General features: G+C 46.2%; 1 protein-coding gene across 1 annotated transcript in view; it reads left to right on the forward strand.

The window, feature by feature from the left end:
• Window positions 1–6,923: 6,923 nt before the first annotated feature.
• CLPTM1L (CLPTM1 like) overlaps window positions 6,924–16,032 on the forward strand; it is a 1,829,238-nt gene continuing 1,820,129 nt past the window's right edge. Inside the window, exon 1 of the mRNA XM_085606118.1 lies at window positions 6,924–7,167. Coding sequence (XP_085462244.1) covers window positions 7,006–7,167 — 162 coding nt within the window. The 5' untranslated portion in view covers window positions 6,924–7,005. The remainder of the gene's footprint in view (window positions 7,168–16,032) is intronic.

The following is a 16,032-nucleotide window of genomic DNA, read 5'->3' on the forward strand; positions in this document are numbered from 1 at the left end:
TCTTGAAAGCTGCTTTAATAGATGGGTTTGGCTTAACCACTGATCAATACAGACTTAAGTTCAGAGACACCCAGAAAGCACAGAATCAAGATTGGGTAGACTTTGTGGATTGTGCAACCAAGGCACTGGAAGGTTGGTTAAATGGCAGTAAAGTTAATGATTATCAAGGATTGTATAATCTCATAATGAGGGAGCAGATTCTTAATAATTGTCAGAACCAACTTTTACACCAGCACCTGGTGGACTCTGATCTGACCTCTCCCCAAGAATTGGGAAAGAAGGCAGACAAATGGGTCAGAACCAGGATTAGGCCTAAGAACCAAGTTGGTGACCAGAAGAAGGATTCCACTAAGCCCAAAGAGAAAGGTGGGGATGATAAACAAGAAAAGTCCTCTGAAGGGCCCCAAAAACCCAGTGCTGGGGGTGGGTCCCAAAATACTTCCTCTAATAACAAGAAACCATATTGCCATGTGTGTAAGCAACCTGGCCACTGGAAAACTGACTCCGGCTGTCCTAAGAATGGCAATAAAGAAAATGTTCCTCCAAAACCAGCTCCAACACCTCCTGTTACTACTAGTAGTAATCCCCCAGGCGGTGGGAGTGCACCCAAAAATTTAGTTGGGATTTCTTGGGGAACTCAGGGGGACTCTGGCCTATCCAGGTCCCCTACTCAAGCAACTATGGTCTGTGATGGTGGCATGGGGTTTGCCAACTTTACCATGAGCCCCAATATTTTGGTCAGGTACAGACAAGAACCAATAATCAATGGTCAGAAGGCTGTGGCCTATAAGGACACAGGGGCCAGTGTCACCATGGTGACCAAGAGGCTAGTGCCCCTAGATCAGCTTTTACCTGGGTTTAGCTACCAGGTGACCAATATAGATGGAATCAGGACAGATCATTCCCATGGCAGTGATAAATCTCAGCTGGGGGGGGGGGGTCACTGGCCCAAAGAGAGTGGCAGTGTCCCCAAACTTGCCTGTAGATTGTCTACTGGGGAATGATCTAGAAATCTCAGCCTGGGCTGAGGTTGACCACAAGGCCCATTTGAAAATGGTAGGAATCCCTGAGAGAGTGGATGAGCCCCTGAGGGCCTCACCTCCACCCCAGGAGAAAATAGAAAGAGTGAAGCCTGAAACTATGGATCACTCTACCCAAACAGAGAGCATAGGGGAGGAGGAGCAGTCTTCCCCCCACCAGACTACAGGTAAAGGTCCAGTTTCTCAGGGAACTGATCCTGCCCCTTGTGAAGTAACTGCCCCAGAAGTGGACAGGCTTGGCATGCCCACCTCTCTGATGGCAGGGGACCCTTCCAAGGTGGTACCCAGTCTGGAGCAGGTATCCTGCCCCTCTCTACCCTGCCTCAGTCAGCCCAGGGCTGCAGAGGTCAGGGAGGTCAGTGGACCCTTATTGGGCCCCTGCCCAGAGGAACCCCCTCATCAACAGATTAGGGACACCCCGCAGAGTAGTTTCAGCCAGGTGAATATTCCTCTACAAACTGAGGGATCCCCCTTACCCCTAGGTATAGGCACCCCTCAAAAGGATGTTGTTGAGCACAGGGAAACCTGGGGCCTAGCTGCCCCAACCCTTCCAGTGCCCTCCACTATTCCAGCAAAAGGGATCCAACCCCCAGCTGTAGGCAGCCAGAGGTTGACCCTTAGGGCCAGATATGACACAGTCATGGGCAGAAAGGCTTCCATAGTGGGCAGTGATCTGAGGAGGTTGAGACCAACCCAAGTAGGGTCTCACTTCCAGACTCAGACACCCCACCAGCCCACCTCTGACCCAAAAACCAATACAGGTAATTTTCCTAGACTTTGGAGAAACTCTAGAACCCCTTGGGGTAGGATTTCCCAAGTGGACCATGACACAGGGAGCAACCATGTTAGTACAGGTTCTTCCTTATATGGCCACTCAGGAAATAAAGGCTTATCTGGACAAGGTTTGCCTTATCTCCTTTCGTTTGGGGGGGGGGGTTATGTAGGAGAGTGGAATCTGACTAATGGTTGCCCCCAACTTTTTGCCTGGTATTTAAGTGGTTTTTGACTAATCTGGCTGGGATCCTGCTATCCAGGACCCCAGCCTATCTGCTTTCTCCCTAAAACTGTTGTGAGTACTCTAGGTACAAACATAATTGGATGCTGGGCATGCCCTACCAGTCCCTTGTAGATGGTACCCTAGGTACCCAGGGCATGGGTCCCCCAGTAGGCCTACCAGGGCTGCAGCACTTATTGTGCCACCCTGGGACAGCCACCCAAACTGACACCACCAGGCCACTACTGTAGCCTGGGTAAGGTGGTGCTAGCACCCCTTACAGGGATGTAGGTACCCTATGTCCCATACCATTACAACACATATACTCTCATAGGTCACCCCTATGGCAGGCCCTGATAATCCTACAGGGCTGGGTGCTGAGGTATGTGTGAGGGGGGACCCCTACGTGAGTAGGACCTCTCTGCAACCTTCGTAAAATCGTTACTGGGTTGTTTGTAGTGTAGCCATACCATATACTCTTAACCGCATTATAAGTTATTGCGTCATCGCTGTAACTTAGGAATGGCTACACAGAACCATATCGTGTTTGGTGTCAAACATGAAGGAATCATACCCCCGGTCCAGCCATGGGCATGGGGGCACGATTCCCCCTTGCTAGGAGGGTGATATGGGAAAAGCGGTAGAATTTGGACACCAATTTAAAAGTGCACATGTACCACAAAATGGCTACTGTCCGCCACCTACACGACTCTGGCTGGCTGTTGCTGGGGAAAACCCCAGCCTCGCCATCTGGACAATAGGGCTCCTGTGGCAGGGAGGTGCCAGCACCTCCCCAGACAGGATAATGTGGATTGGAACAGGGTGGGTGCACCAAATGTCCTTTCAGAGTTGCACGTAGGTAGCTGCAGAGCCCCAATTCTGCATACACCGCCTGGAACCGGTTCAGGGGCATCCTGCCCCTCGCCCAGGCGGGAAACACACAAAGGGGAGTGGGTGTAGCCACCCTTTCCCGCCTCTACTCTGATTGGTAGGCTCTATTTTGGACCATCCCCTAATCTTGGGGATATATGGGAATAACTTTGCCCTAGAGTTTTAGATTCGTACAGGACTTCACAGAACTGACCTTCGACGAGCTGCTGCCCAGCTGACTGAAGAAATCTCCCTTGGGATAAAGGAGTTATCCCCCTGCTTGGCAGGCACCTAAAAGACTACAAGATACCCGGTTGGAACTTCGTTGCTCTCACGACCTTCGACGCCTTCCAGCAACCTCGAGGTCGGTCTCCAGTGCATCCCAGCGTCCTGTGAGTGTGCCCAGCAAGTCTGAGCACCCTGGACCACGTGGGTGTCGAGATCCCCGCATACCCCGAGACACCGGCCACCTCTTGTCCAGCACACGACCCCGACCAGTGGGGAAGTTGTGCTTTGGCCCATTTCTGAGCCAACCATCCAGCAGCATTTGTGCCGACTCTCAGCTCCCTGGCCCGCTCCGGTGGCCCGTGGGAGCCCTTTTACGCACTCCATTTTGCTGCCTTCCGCGGTCCCTTGTCTCTCGACTTGTGGGCCCTGACGGAGGACAATCTTCTTTTCCAAGAGTTCCCCTGGTTGCTCCAGGCCTGCTCCACGCTCCCTGCAAAGGAGAGCACCCTCAGACCTCGTGGGTCTGCACCAGCAGCTGCTTTGTTCATCTTGCGTGGGTTGCGGTTGCCAATGCTTAGTGGATCCAATCGGGACACTAACACCGCAGCGACCCTCAGCCGACGTGGGACAGTCGCCCTCCAGAAGCTGGCCTTCCTTGAAGCCTCCCGGAGCCCGTGACTGCAGAGCCCAGCTGTACCTTCCACACCTGAAGCACCCGACATCCACGAGTTCCTTCCTGTGAGCTCCCTGGTCACTGTGCTGTGACCCAGACTCTGTCCCCTCTGCTTTCAGGTTCATCTTTATCTTCTCTTCAACTTTAATCTTCACGACTTCAACGACGCTTTCAGCTAGCAGCAGTTTGGACTACTTTTCCATAGAAAATCAGCCCGCGACCCGACACCAGAATCGACCTATGCACCCGGCTTCCCTGGGGCAGGTAACAGTGGTACTTCGGTACTTCCGTGGTGGTGGGCTCTCCAAAGCCTTAAGTCTCAAGCCTTAACTTTGTACTGTTGTTAGAAGTGTCCTTAAACCTTAATTATTCAACCGCGACATTCTCCATAGGCTAACATTGCGATCCCGATAGCAACTTCTCGCACTGCACACGCCTCCCGTGGGTCCCCTTCCTCTTAACTGTGGGTGGATTCTGAAGGGGCCAGCGATCCTGAATGCCCTAGGCATTGCCTGTAGAATTGTCGTGGTTCTTATACCACTATTTTAGTATATGGTTTGGTCCCCCCCTGGGGCCCATTGATTTCTGTGCTATTTATTGTGTTTATAAATGCTTGTTTGAAGTGTAACTTTGCCACTAGCCACATAAAGTGACTGTGGGATTCTGTCTAGAATAAATACATATATTTTATATATATACCTGTGTGGGCTACTCTTTCATTTGGTTATTCAAGAGGTTATTATGTTAAAACAATAAGCTTAACACTCCTTCAAGACTTAGCCTGAAGGCAGCTCTCCACAGCTACCACTAGGATAGCTTTCTTTAAAGGTTGTCTTAAACCTATCCTCAATAGGAGTCGAATTGGACTGGTGCAAGGTGTCCCTATAACTAGGAACAGCATATGCCAGGCCAACTTCTCACAAATGCCTATTGGCATTGTCATTTACAATGCCAATAGCTTTAACTCGTGTAACTGCGCGACCTATTGCATTGCAAATGCTTGTTTTATTTGTTTCCCGGCCCATTTGCAATGTCTGGAGACAGGATGAGTTTGGAGGTTATTTTTATCTGGGATTGGATTATGCAGATTTGGTACACTTTTGCAAAGCTGTTGCAGGTGCGAGTGTTTCCAGAGAGCGCGATTTCTTTTTATTTAACCATGCTTTGGGAAGGGGCTGTGGGCTGGAGCCAGGTGTGGGACACACTTAGCCGTGCCAGAAATCTGTAATCTGCCCATTTGAGGCATGCATTGGGGCGGCATAAGACACGCGTCGCCACATTTCTTTACGTGTTTTAAGATGTAAAGGAAGACTGAGCGGTTTTTGCCCCCATTTCAGACACAATATTATTAATTGACGCTTGTAGAAAGCCGTGTGATCCTGGGCACATGGCTTTATTTGTTACCCGCCCTGTAGCCTCTAGTTCACAATTGGAAGTGCTCGGAAGCCAGCTAAACCAAGTGTTCAGCTTTGTACAATATTGGCCCAGTCTCTTCAGCCCGGAGGCGCCCAGAGGCAACCGAAATCTTGGCGGTGCGCTGCAGAAGGCTTCTTAACACCTGTGCTTTTTATTCGTTATTACTTTATAGCGTCAAAGAAGCGCCCTAAAGTTGCCGTAAAGCGCCATATTGGCGTTACAGGTCCCCACTCGCTAAGTATGTAGGTAAAATACGCGGGAAGGGTTGATGCCAAGTGAGTTAGGCGGGCCAGGGCAGGCTCGTCGGCCAAAAGAACATTCATCCAATCAGAGATATCTTTGCTTTTACATTTTGCTAAGTTAGAGCCAGTGCGCAAACTTTATTGTGAGGAAGAGTGTAGGGGCGGAGGCGCCTGGCTCTGCATACAGTGTTTGGGCTGGCGAATGGCAAAGAGGCGAGCCAAAAGAGCGACTGCTGATCCCTGTTTGGATTCAATGCGCTGGAACTGTTGGGCAGTGTCAATGGGGGCGTCTTTAGAAAGTGATTTTGCAGGAAGGTACCTGGGCGTGGGGAGAAGGGGAGGCGTGTGTTCTGGCTAGGGAGCCATCAGAGACGGTACATACTTAAAAGGGTTAACAAGCAGGAAGTGGGATAAGGGAGGGGGTGGCAAATGGTGTGCACTTTCGCGGCCGCTTTGATGTCCTCAGTGGCCGCGCGGCTCACTGAGAACATCAAAGCGGCCGAGAAAGTGATCAGGCAGGCTGCCAAATGGTGCGCGCGCCCGGCGCACATGCACTGTATTTAGAGGCCTGAAAAGCACTAGTTTGCACTTCCAGATCCCCCTTTTACAAAAGCTCTGCGAGAGCAGCGCTACAGCGCTGGCTCAGGCGAGACCTAAAAATATGGGCAGAGAGTGGGCGAGGCATCAAATCCATACTCGCAGCGCATGCGCTACCCAGGCTTGACCTAAATAGAATCGGGAGAATATATTTCTCTCATTGAAGCAGAGGCAATTAATTTCAGGCGCGAGACAGCCAAAATAACGTCATTTTTGGAGAGTTAGAAATTGGTAGTCTCCCGCCTGACTCGGGTATATTGGCACGTATGCAATAATAACGGAGAGAGTGTGAGCCAACTCAGAGCCTGCACAGCCGCGAGGGCACAAGCGAAGGCAAAATTTAGGAATATCATGAGCAAGTAAAACGAAACAGTACTTGGCCGATAGTGACCCAAATAAATCGGGGAGCATAGGTTTGAGAGACTGCTGAAATAAACAGTAGCCAATGGGTGCAATCATTGCTCTTAGCCAATTAGAACCTTCGTTATCTCGAGGGCTTCATATGATGTCAAAAACAAACCCCGGTTCTAAAAATATCCATACGCTGGTCTGTTTGAAACTAATGGTGTCCCCGACAGAAAATCCATGAGCTCCTGGTGTTAAACAGAAAATTCAAATGTTACTTTAACATTAAAAGCAATTTTCATTGGTACAGTTCATATGCGGATACAATTTTTCCTGTTTTCATTTGGCCGTTTATGATATCGTGAAAACGTGTCTTGCTGTCTTATAAAATGTTCTAACAGCCTTGGACCAAGCCCGCTTTTTTAAACAAAAATGCAAGCAAATAAAAGTACTTTTTAAGGCGGCAGTCTATAGCCTCGGCATCAGGCTTGTCCTTTCTCTCTGTCCATCACCTTGCTCTAGTAACGGAAGTCCCTCCCCTTACGCCGGCTTTGGAAATCCTGCGGTGACACCGGTTGAGGTGCTGGTTTGCTTCAAGTCATGCTCAACAAGAGCTCCTTCACAACCCTTATCGTGGGGGTGTTCATCGTATACGTGCTCCACACCTGTTGGGTGATGTACGGTATCGTGTACACAAAGCCATGTGACCAGCAGAGCAGCAACTGCATTCTGCCCTACCTGAGCAGGAGGCCCAAGCTTCAGGTATGAGCCGGGGTCACTCCCATAGCTGCTGTTGTACCTCGGTACTGCTTATCGCCACTAATGGTTGTAGGTTTCTGATAATTCCATGGTTTGGGTTTTTTAGCTCCACCTAATTAAATCATACCAATGCGCATTTTGTTTCCTGCCATATCTTTGTTTACGTTATGAGTGGTATATGGTGTTGCGGTAGTGTTCTGTATGTAGTGTGTTAAAGAGTTTGAATTGATAATTGAGGTTCATGCATGATGGGCAGTGTAGTTGGATGCATGTTATTTTGTTTGAAGAGGTAAGTATTGCTTTTTTTTAAATTGTGTCTGTGTGTGATTAGTGTGCTCTTGGTGTGCATACGGAGGTGTGTGGTATCTAAGGGAACTTTGCATTTCAGAGCTTCTCTGAAGCCCTTAGAATGTTTGATGGAGCAATCCGTGGGTGATTGGGTTACACTCGTACAGTCTACTGCTGAGCACAGAAACTCACAGCAGCTTGTCTAGCGTGCAGGATACCTCAGTAGGTAGGCCAGTGGCTACGCATTAAGGAAGGTACCAGGGTCTCTAAAGGAGAACATGCATTTTTCAGAGTCCAAGAAGGTCGAAGAAGTCTAGTGTAAATCAGATTGAATTACTAAAAGATCTGTTATCAGCTTTTAAGCCAGCAGTTCAATGCACACTCAATTTTAGAAAACACCTGTACAGTTACAATAATTACTTTATCTTTCGCCACAGCACTGTAGTATGTAATGGTCAATTAGAGAAAAGCATACCCTTATTATTAAATGACCCAGTGCATACATGTATACCCTTTCTTTTTATTTATGTCTCTCTCTCTCTATCTATCTATCTATCTATCTATCTATCTATCTATCTATCTATCTATCTATCTATCTATCTATCTATCTATCTCCTACTGGCAGTCGCCAGTAGGACCTATTATCCATAGGAAATCCGCAACATTCTATTTGGAATAACTTTGGCACCGGTTGACGAGTCTTCGCGAAATTTTCAAAACTCGTGGCCTGCTCCGGTCCGCTCCTATCCTGAAAGTCTTGGGGTGATAAGTCAAGCGGTGGCTGAGAAAAAAGGGGGGTCCCAAAACGTGTTTAACCCATGCAGTTTTCAATAGGGACCTTTATTTGCAGCTACAACCCGAACTGCTGAACGGAATTACACCAAATTTGGCAGAAAGGTAGATCTTAGTTCAGAGTCGTGCCTTTTGCTTAAATGGTGTAAATCCGTTCAGTAGTTTCTGAGAGAATCAAAATCACATATCTATGGCCGCCCTGGATCCGCACACCCTGCAGTGCACGAGCTGTATTCTAATTGGGTGTCAACACTTCAAATCAGGAAGTGTTGGCAGCCATCTTGTGCCTCTGTAGAACCGAGGCACAAGAAACCTAATAAAAAAAAAAACGCGAAAAGGGGGCAGGGTAGAAACACCCTGACCCCTAGGCCTGCTCAGGGGTTCCACAAGGCCCTGTGGTGCCTTTTAAGTTCAGGAATTAATTCCTCTTCAATCCGGAGGGTCCCTGGGGGCCAACTAGCCCACCAGGTACCTCCAGTAAGCGCCACGGAGCTGCATTGCAGAGTGTTGTAAAAAGGGGCGTGGCCTCTGAACACCTCTCTGCAACGCAGCTCTCTAGTGCATACTGGAGGTACCCGGTGGGCTAGTTGGCCTCCAGGAACCCCCCAGGATTGAGGAGGAATTTATTCCCCAACTTAAACTGCGCCACAGGGTGTGTTTGCAGACATGTCACTTCAGGCCACGCCTCCTTCCTTCACCACTGTGCAAACGCGCCCCGTGGTGCGTTTTAAGTTGGTGGATTAACTCTTTTAATACTGAGGGTCCCTGAGGGCTAACTATCCCAACAGGTATCTCCAGTGTGCGCCAGGGAGCTGCGTTGCAGACAGATGTTCAGAGGCCACGCCCCTTTTTACACCTCTCTGCAACGCAGCTCTGTGGCGCTTACTGGAGGTACCCAGTGGGCTAGTTTGACCCTAGGGACCCTTAGGATTCAAGGGGACTTAATCTCTCAACTTAGAACAGCCACAGTGCGCGTTTACACAGTGGTGAAGGGAGGGGACGGGGCCTGAGGTGACGTGTGCAAACACGCCCTGTGGCGCGTTTTAATTTGGGGAAATAATTCCCCTTCAATCCTAAGGAACCCTGGGGGCCAACTAGCCCACCAGGTGCTCCCAGTAAGCGCCGCTGCGTTGCAGAGAGGTGGTCCAGGCTGTGCCCATTTTCTCTGCAATGGAGCTCTGTGGTGCTAACTAGAGATACCTGATGGGCTAGTTGTACCCAAGGGACACTCAGGATTCAAGGGAACTTTATCCCCTGAATTAAAACGGCCACAGGGCGTGTTTGCACACGTCGGCTCAGCCACCCCCCTCCCTTCACCATTGTGCAAACGCACCTTGTGGCACGTTTTAAGAGGTATTTTTAATCCCCCTGCCCTATTATATACTAGGGGCTTACAGGGGAGGTCATGCTAATAACAGGGGTACCCCAACGCATAGTGTTCCCTAGTGTATGTAGGTGTTTTAACTGTATTCTAAGTGTCAGTTACCACCAGTACCCATCTGAAAAAAGTTGAGGGTACAGGATGATTTTGCAACAAAGACTCTTTCTGCTCCTCTGTTCTTTCTGCACGTCTTTTCTTCCTGCATTTTTCTTCGTTTTTGAGGACTTCTGTTGCTTCTTTCTGCATTTATTTTTCTTCTTTGTGTGTTTTTTCTTCTTTATTCACATGTTCTACCTCTGTAGGCATAGTTAGAAATTAGCATTTAAAAAACCTTTGAAAGTCACTTAAAAAAACCATAGGTTTCAGGCACGTTATCGTTAGGAATTAGCATTTAAAAAACCTTACAAATTCACAGAAAAAAACATAGGTTTCAGGGGTGTTATAGTTAGCTGGACATTTCACTCGTACAAAACCATTGAAATTCCACCGTTATAGTTAGTTCAGCTAACTATAACTCGCGCGCCCGCAATGCACTGATGATGACGTCACATATTGCATCATTCATGACATGGTCAGTGACATCACTAATGACATCACTGACATCTCAAATAACATCACTCATGACATCACTGATGACATCATCCTTGTGATGGAGTGGCAGTCCTCCTCTCACCCTAATATAACCTTTGATACACACATTCACAAATAGAAACTAAAATTTTCAAAAAAATGGACATACCAATACCAGTTACAACAACCTATTCAGTAATTCCAAAATCTACACACACATCAACTCATTCACCAACTGTCCTATATAGTCACTCATACATGTACTCACTCTTCATATGTACATGTTCACCTATACATCCTGTTACACACCGCCACTCATTCATAGTTACTCACACACAGTCACTCATGCTAATAAAGGATCAAACATCCATTTACTTGCATATACAGTTATACACACACCACTACACTTACTTCTACAGAAACGTACACATACTTACTCTCTTAAACAATCACTTATAGAAACACATAATTATTTATACAGGAACTCTTTCAATCTCTCACTCTCACATATACTCACTTATATACACCAATACTCACATATACTAGTTTAAAACATAAGTTATTACTCATAAAGACAATATTGAGACAGTCATTCACTCACTAACACACCCATACACACACTCATCCACCCATTCAGTCCTGCACACATGCTGTCTTCAACACATACAGTGTGTCTCATTCATGCATCTATGCGCTAAGTAATACCCCCCACCGATCAATACACACTCATACTGATACTCAAAAAACCAACTAATAACCCATATAGACAGTCATGTAGCTACTCACCAACCCATGCAGCCACTTATACACAAAGTGAGAGACTGATACAGATATTTACATATTTAAACATTACTCGCTAACCCATGTATTCACTAAGATCCACTTAATCAGTCAGTTATACAAACAATTTAAAAAAAAACCATCCATTTAGACACTTACCCATTTATTCTTCCATCAAGCTTTAGATATACATATATAAAAAATATTTAATTTTCAGAAAGACACATTCACTGGATGATGTCATCAGTGATGTCACTGACCTTGTCATGAGTGATGTAATATGTGACGTCATCATCAGTGCATTGCGGGCGTGCGAGTTATAGTTAGCAGAACTAACTATAACGGAGGAATTTCTATGGTTTTGTATGAGTGAAATGGCCAGCTATGGTTTTGTATGAGTGAAATGGCCAGCTAACTATAACACCCCTGAAACCTATGTTTTTGTCTGTGAATTTCTAAGGTTTTTTAAATGCTAATTTCTAACTATAACGTCTCTGAAACCTATGTTTTTTTCAGTGAATTTCAAAGCTTTTTTAAATGCTAATTTTTAAGTGTGATAGTAGTTATACCTATTTTTGTACTGATTTTCTACAATTTTTTATAAATATTTTATTTATTAAATAACATTCTGAAAATTGCAAAACATTTTTCGAAAAACAATTCAAACTATAATATTTAATTTTTTTGTTTTCATTTATTTTAATATATTGATATTTTTTTCTTTAAAAAAAAAAAAGTTTCCAATTTTTTTTCGGATTCGCGCACCCAAAGCGTACACATCACAGTGGGTTTGTGGATTCTAGCCGCCATTTTAGAAAAGTTGTGAAGGATCCGCGTACGGTGTGCGACGGCTGCGTGTTTTTCAGTTACATCATATACATTTAATATTGCGTGATGTGCGCGATTGGTATGCGACCAGTCCGCGACTCCTGCTCCCGCGCATTCGCGACACATGCGCATTACGGTACGAGACGCTTGCACGGTGGCGGGTCCCGCGTGACGTCATATACGTACTGGGGCGAGCTAGGTGCGCGACTCCCGCAAAAAAAATGTATGTTCTAAAATGATATGTATGTGTCTTTAATATACATATTAGGACGAGATTATCTAAGATATTCTTAGAAATAATATATTTGTACTTATAATAAACTTATATTATTTTTAAATATTTTCGCGAAGTCTGGTGCATGCATTGTGAGCGCAGAGTACGCGGGTCCCATGTGACCTCAAAAAAAAAAACATTTCATGGTTCATAACATTTCCCACTAACTATTGAAGGACCCCACCCATTTTAGTCATTCTTGTTGGAGCATCTTTAGAGAGACATCTTTCCTTACAAGAACCCTTTTTGCTTGTTTTTTTTGGTTGTTTTAAAAAAATATCAAACAAAATGGCATCTGGACAGCAGCAGGAGGAAGTATCTTCTGAAGAAGAATTCTTGCAGGAGGCACCACGTCCACAGAGGCCGGAATCTGTCGTGTGGAAATTCTTCACTTTTCCACCTGGAGAGAAGAAAGTAAATGCGAGAAAGGTGACATGCAAAATTTGTGACTGAGTCCTGTCAAGAGACAGTGAAAAAAATAATTCTTGTGGCACTGCTTCTATGTACAAGCATCTCTGGACCACACATCCTCTCAATCTTGCTCGGGAGGAAATGAGGCGATCTGCTTTGAACCCCTCACCTGCTGTGGAAAGTACGTCTGGAGCATCCTCAGGAACACCTGCAATGGACATTAGGCTAGAATTCGCCTTTCTCGAGCAACACTGCGTGAAGTGTAAGAAACGTATATCTTCGGTGAGCAGTCGGTGGATGCAGTTTGTGCTGCGCAACGCAACCATCGTTGTTAATTTTTGTTTTTGGAATAAGTAATTCCAAAAGTTTCCTGTTCGTGTGTTTTTTTTTTTTTTTTTTTTTTTTTGTTAATTTGTTTTGAAAAAAACACCCCCAAAAAGTTCAAAATTGTTAAAAAAAAAAAAAAAAAAAAAAAAAAATACAAAAGAAAAAAAAATTTCTTATCAGAACTACCTTATCTGGTTAAAGAAAGAACTATAATTGCAAGGTAATGTGTGAAAGTTTGGTTGAATATATGTATACAGCATGATTGACTGAAAGAATGCATTAGTAGTGTATGGTGAATTTATAGGTGAAGGTTTATGAGGAAGTACTGCAGCGTGACACTGCAAGCTCTTTAGCTGCATTGCACTGTGGCACTTCCGAAGCACAGGGATGTGAAATATGTACACGAATATGTTGCAACTCTGTGCTTCCCTCTGCACTGCTGCACAAACTGCAGCCATGTGGTGACATAGGCACCCTTGCACCATGGCTTGCACCATGGTGCAAGGATGTCTGTGTTGTGCGGAGATTGTTTTTGTGCAGGAAGGGACACCTTCCTGCACAAAAACAATCAGTAAAGGCATTTTCCTCTTTCAATGTATGCTGTGGAATGCAGCATGCATTGAAAGAGGAAACAATGAGGTGAAATGAAAACAATTCTCCTCTTTACGCTTTGCTACACCAACTCTAGGATGGCGCAGCATTCAGACACATCTCCAGATTTACGATTTCTCATAAATCTGGAGATATCTTGTTCTATGGGTGTTGCGTGGGAACACCCACAGCAACACCTATGGAACGCCCCTTCAACGCAAAGTTCTGTGTATGAAGGGGTAGTATTTACAAGGAGAGGGAAGACCGCGCAGGGTGGCTTTTCCTCTCCTTGTAAATATGAAGGAGTGCCTGGCGCCATCACTACGTTACAAAAAGTGACGTACTGGTGGCGCAGGGTGCTTGTAAATCTGCCCCATAAGTGCTTAGGTATTGGCAGACTGATACAATAAGAACATAGTGTTGGATGGGTGATTGAAGAATTGCATGAGACTGACAGGAGGTATCCTACGCTGCATGGGTACTACTTCAGTATTTAATGGAGTGGACCAATAGTATGCATCTACATAGACATTTGTAGGGATTATGCACAGAATATTTTATGTGTACTTGTGTTGGTGCCTAGGTCATTTTTAGGTCTCGCTGAGACAGCGCAAGCTGTCTCTTTGAGACCTTTTGTATGTGGGATTTTCAAAGTGCTGCTGGCTGACCTAATGCTTGCGTTCACGCGATCATGCACGCGCGCAGCCGGCCGCCAGCAGCACTCTGAAAACTCGTGCGTCATCGCGATCACTTTCGCTTTCAGAGCGATCGTGATCACGATGACGCACGCGCACACACAACTCCCGCTTCTCCCCCTCCCCCACCACATATTGCATCTCCGGCCGCTCGCGCGCGGCCAATTCGTGTTCTATGTGTGGCTTATCTCTTTTCTGTTCATGGCCAAGGTGCTGGAATTTCCACCGGTTAGGAATGTGCCATTATAAAAAGGTTATACTAACAGCCTAACATTTCTTTAAAATGGCACACTCTTAATGCAAAGATTTCATTGCATTTAATTTAGAAATCCTCCTTATTTACCCTCATTTAATTTTTTTCAGCTCCTTCCAGTGCCTGGAAAAGTCCATGTGAAGGAAGGAAGCGCCTTCTGTTAGTGTGAATCTTGCTCTCGCGCCCTCGGTGCCTGCCCTCCGTCGCCTCCTCCCCCACAAGCTTCTCCGTGCCCGGCTGCAGTTAATGTTCAAGCCCTGCCCCCCCAGCACAGACTGCAAGGTGCGCTTCCACACTGCAGACTTTAAATATCTTTTTAATGACTTGAATATGTCCCGGGATAGTGTACTCCTCTCGGGGCATGACGGTGTCATGACTGCTCTCGTGCAATGTGCCCCCCCCCCCCCACACGCACATATATTGTCACTCAGGCGGACACACACTCACGCACAATCCACACTCTCACACTGATGATCAACAATACGTAGACACATGCAGAGACATGCAGATGGACGAGCTGACACGCACAGGCACACTCACTAGACACACACTGACACGCATGTACGCAAATGCGCAGACAGACATACACACACAGGAACACACATGGAGAAACCCGCACAGAGACATGTGCACAAACACACAGGCGCATATACACAAGTATGTACACACATATATCCGTACGCACACAAGTGCATACACAAACATAAGATAATTCACGGTGCATTCGTAGGTGGCTGGTGGGGTGGACGGCACAAACCAAAATACATGTTCGCAGGGCAGCAGAGGTGGTAGTACTACCATTTCGAGTCACGAAAGTTGACATACAATTAATACAGTTTCTCATATATTGATAGTTTCTTATTAAATAAACGCGAAATGTAGCATTACAATTTTTTTTTATTACGGTTTTAGTGGATACGGGAGTTTTCTTGTGTTCTTTGTTGCTAATTGTATATACAGACATAAAACATAGTTCGAGACACATTGCATATTTATTCACACATATGCAAATGCAGACTACATTTATATATGTTAAAAAATACACCTATAAGGAACGCGTTCGCTGCCCCCTCTTGAAAATACATAAACATACTGCTTGTATAAGATTGCGCTGTCGGTATCTCTCACACCGGTCTCGGGTCTGCTGACAGTCTTTCTAGCCCCTGTCCCTTCTGTTGACAAGGACTCTTGGTTGTATGTCTCTCTAGTCCCTGTCTCTGGTCAGGTGACATTGTCTCTGAGGAGAGGGAGACTGTCTGACCCCTGTGTCTGGTCTGGTGACACGGTCTCTGAGGCACGTGAGACTCTCTTTGGGCCCTGTCTCTGCTCCGGGTGACAAGATCTCTGAGGTGTGCAAGACTTTCTTTGGCCCCTGTCTCTGGTCTTGTGCTACGGTCTCTGAGGCCTGTCTGCTTCGCCGCCCCGGTTTCTGGTCTGGTGAGACGCTTTCTGATGCCTGTCTGTGTCTCTTGACCTCCCTTCTCTGTTCTGTGGACACGGTCTCTGGGGCCAACTTGTCTCTGTAGCCTCTGGAGGACTTTACATGAGCAACACCTACACTACATAAGATCCCATTCTTTTTTTCGACATGGGGACAATTATTGATCTGCCCATGATAACAGGATGTTGAACCATTGCCGGAACTCAACGCGGGAGTTCAGCCTGGAACCCTGCATCT

This window comes from Triturus cristatus, chromosome 5_1 (assembly GCF_964204655.1).
Source record: "Triturus cristatus chromosome 5_1, aTriCri1.1, whole genome shotgun sequence".
NCBI lineage: Eukaryota > Metazoa > Chordata > Amphibia > Caudata > Salamandridae > Triturus > Triturus cristatus.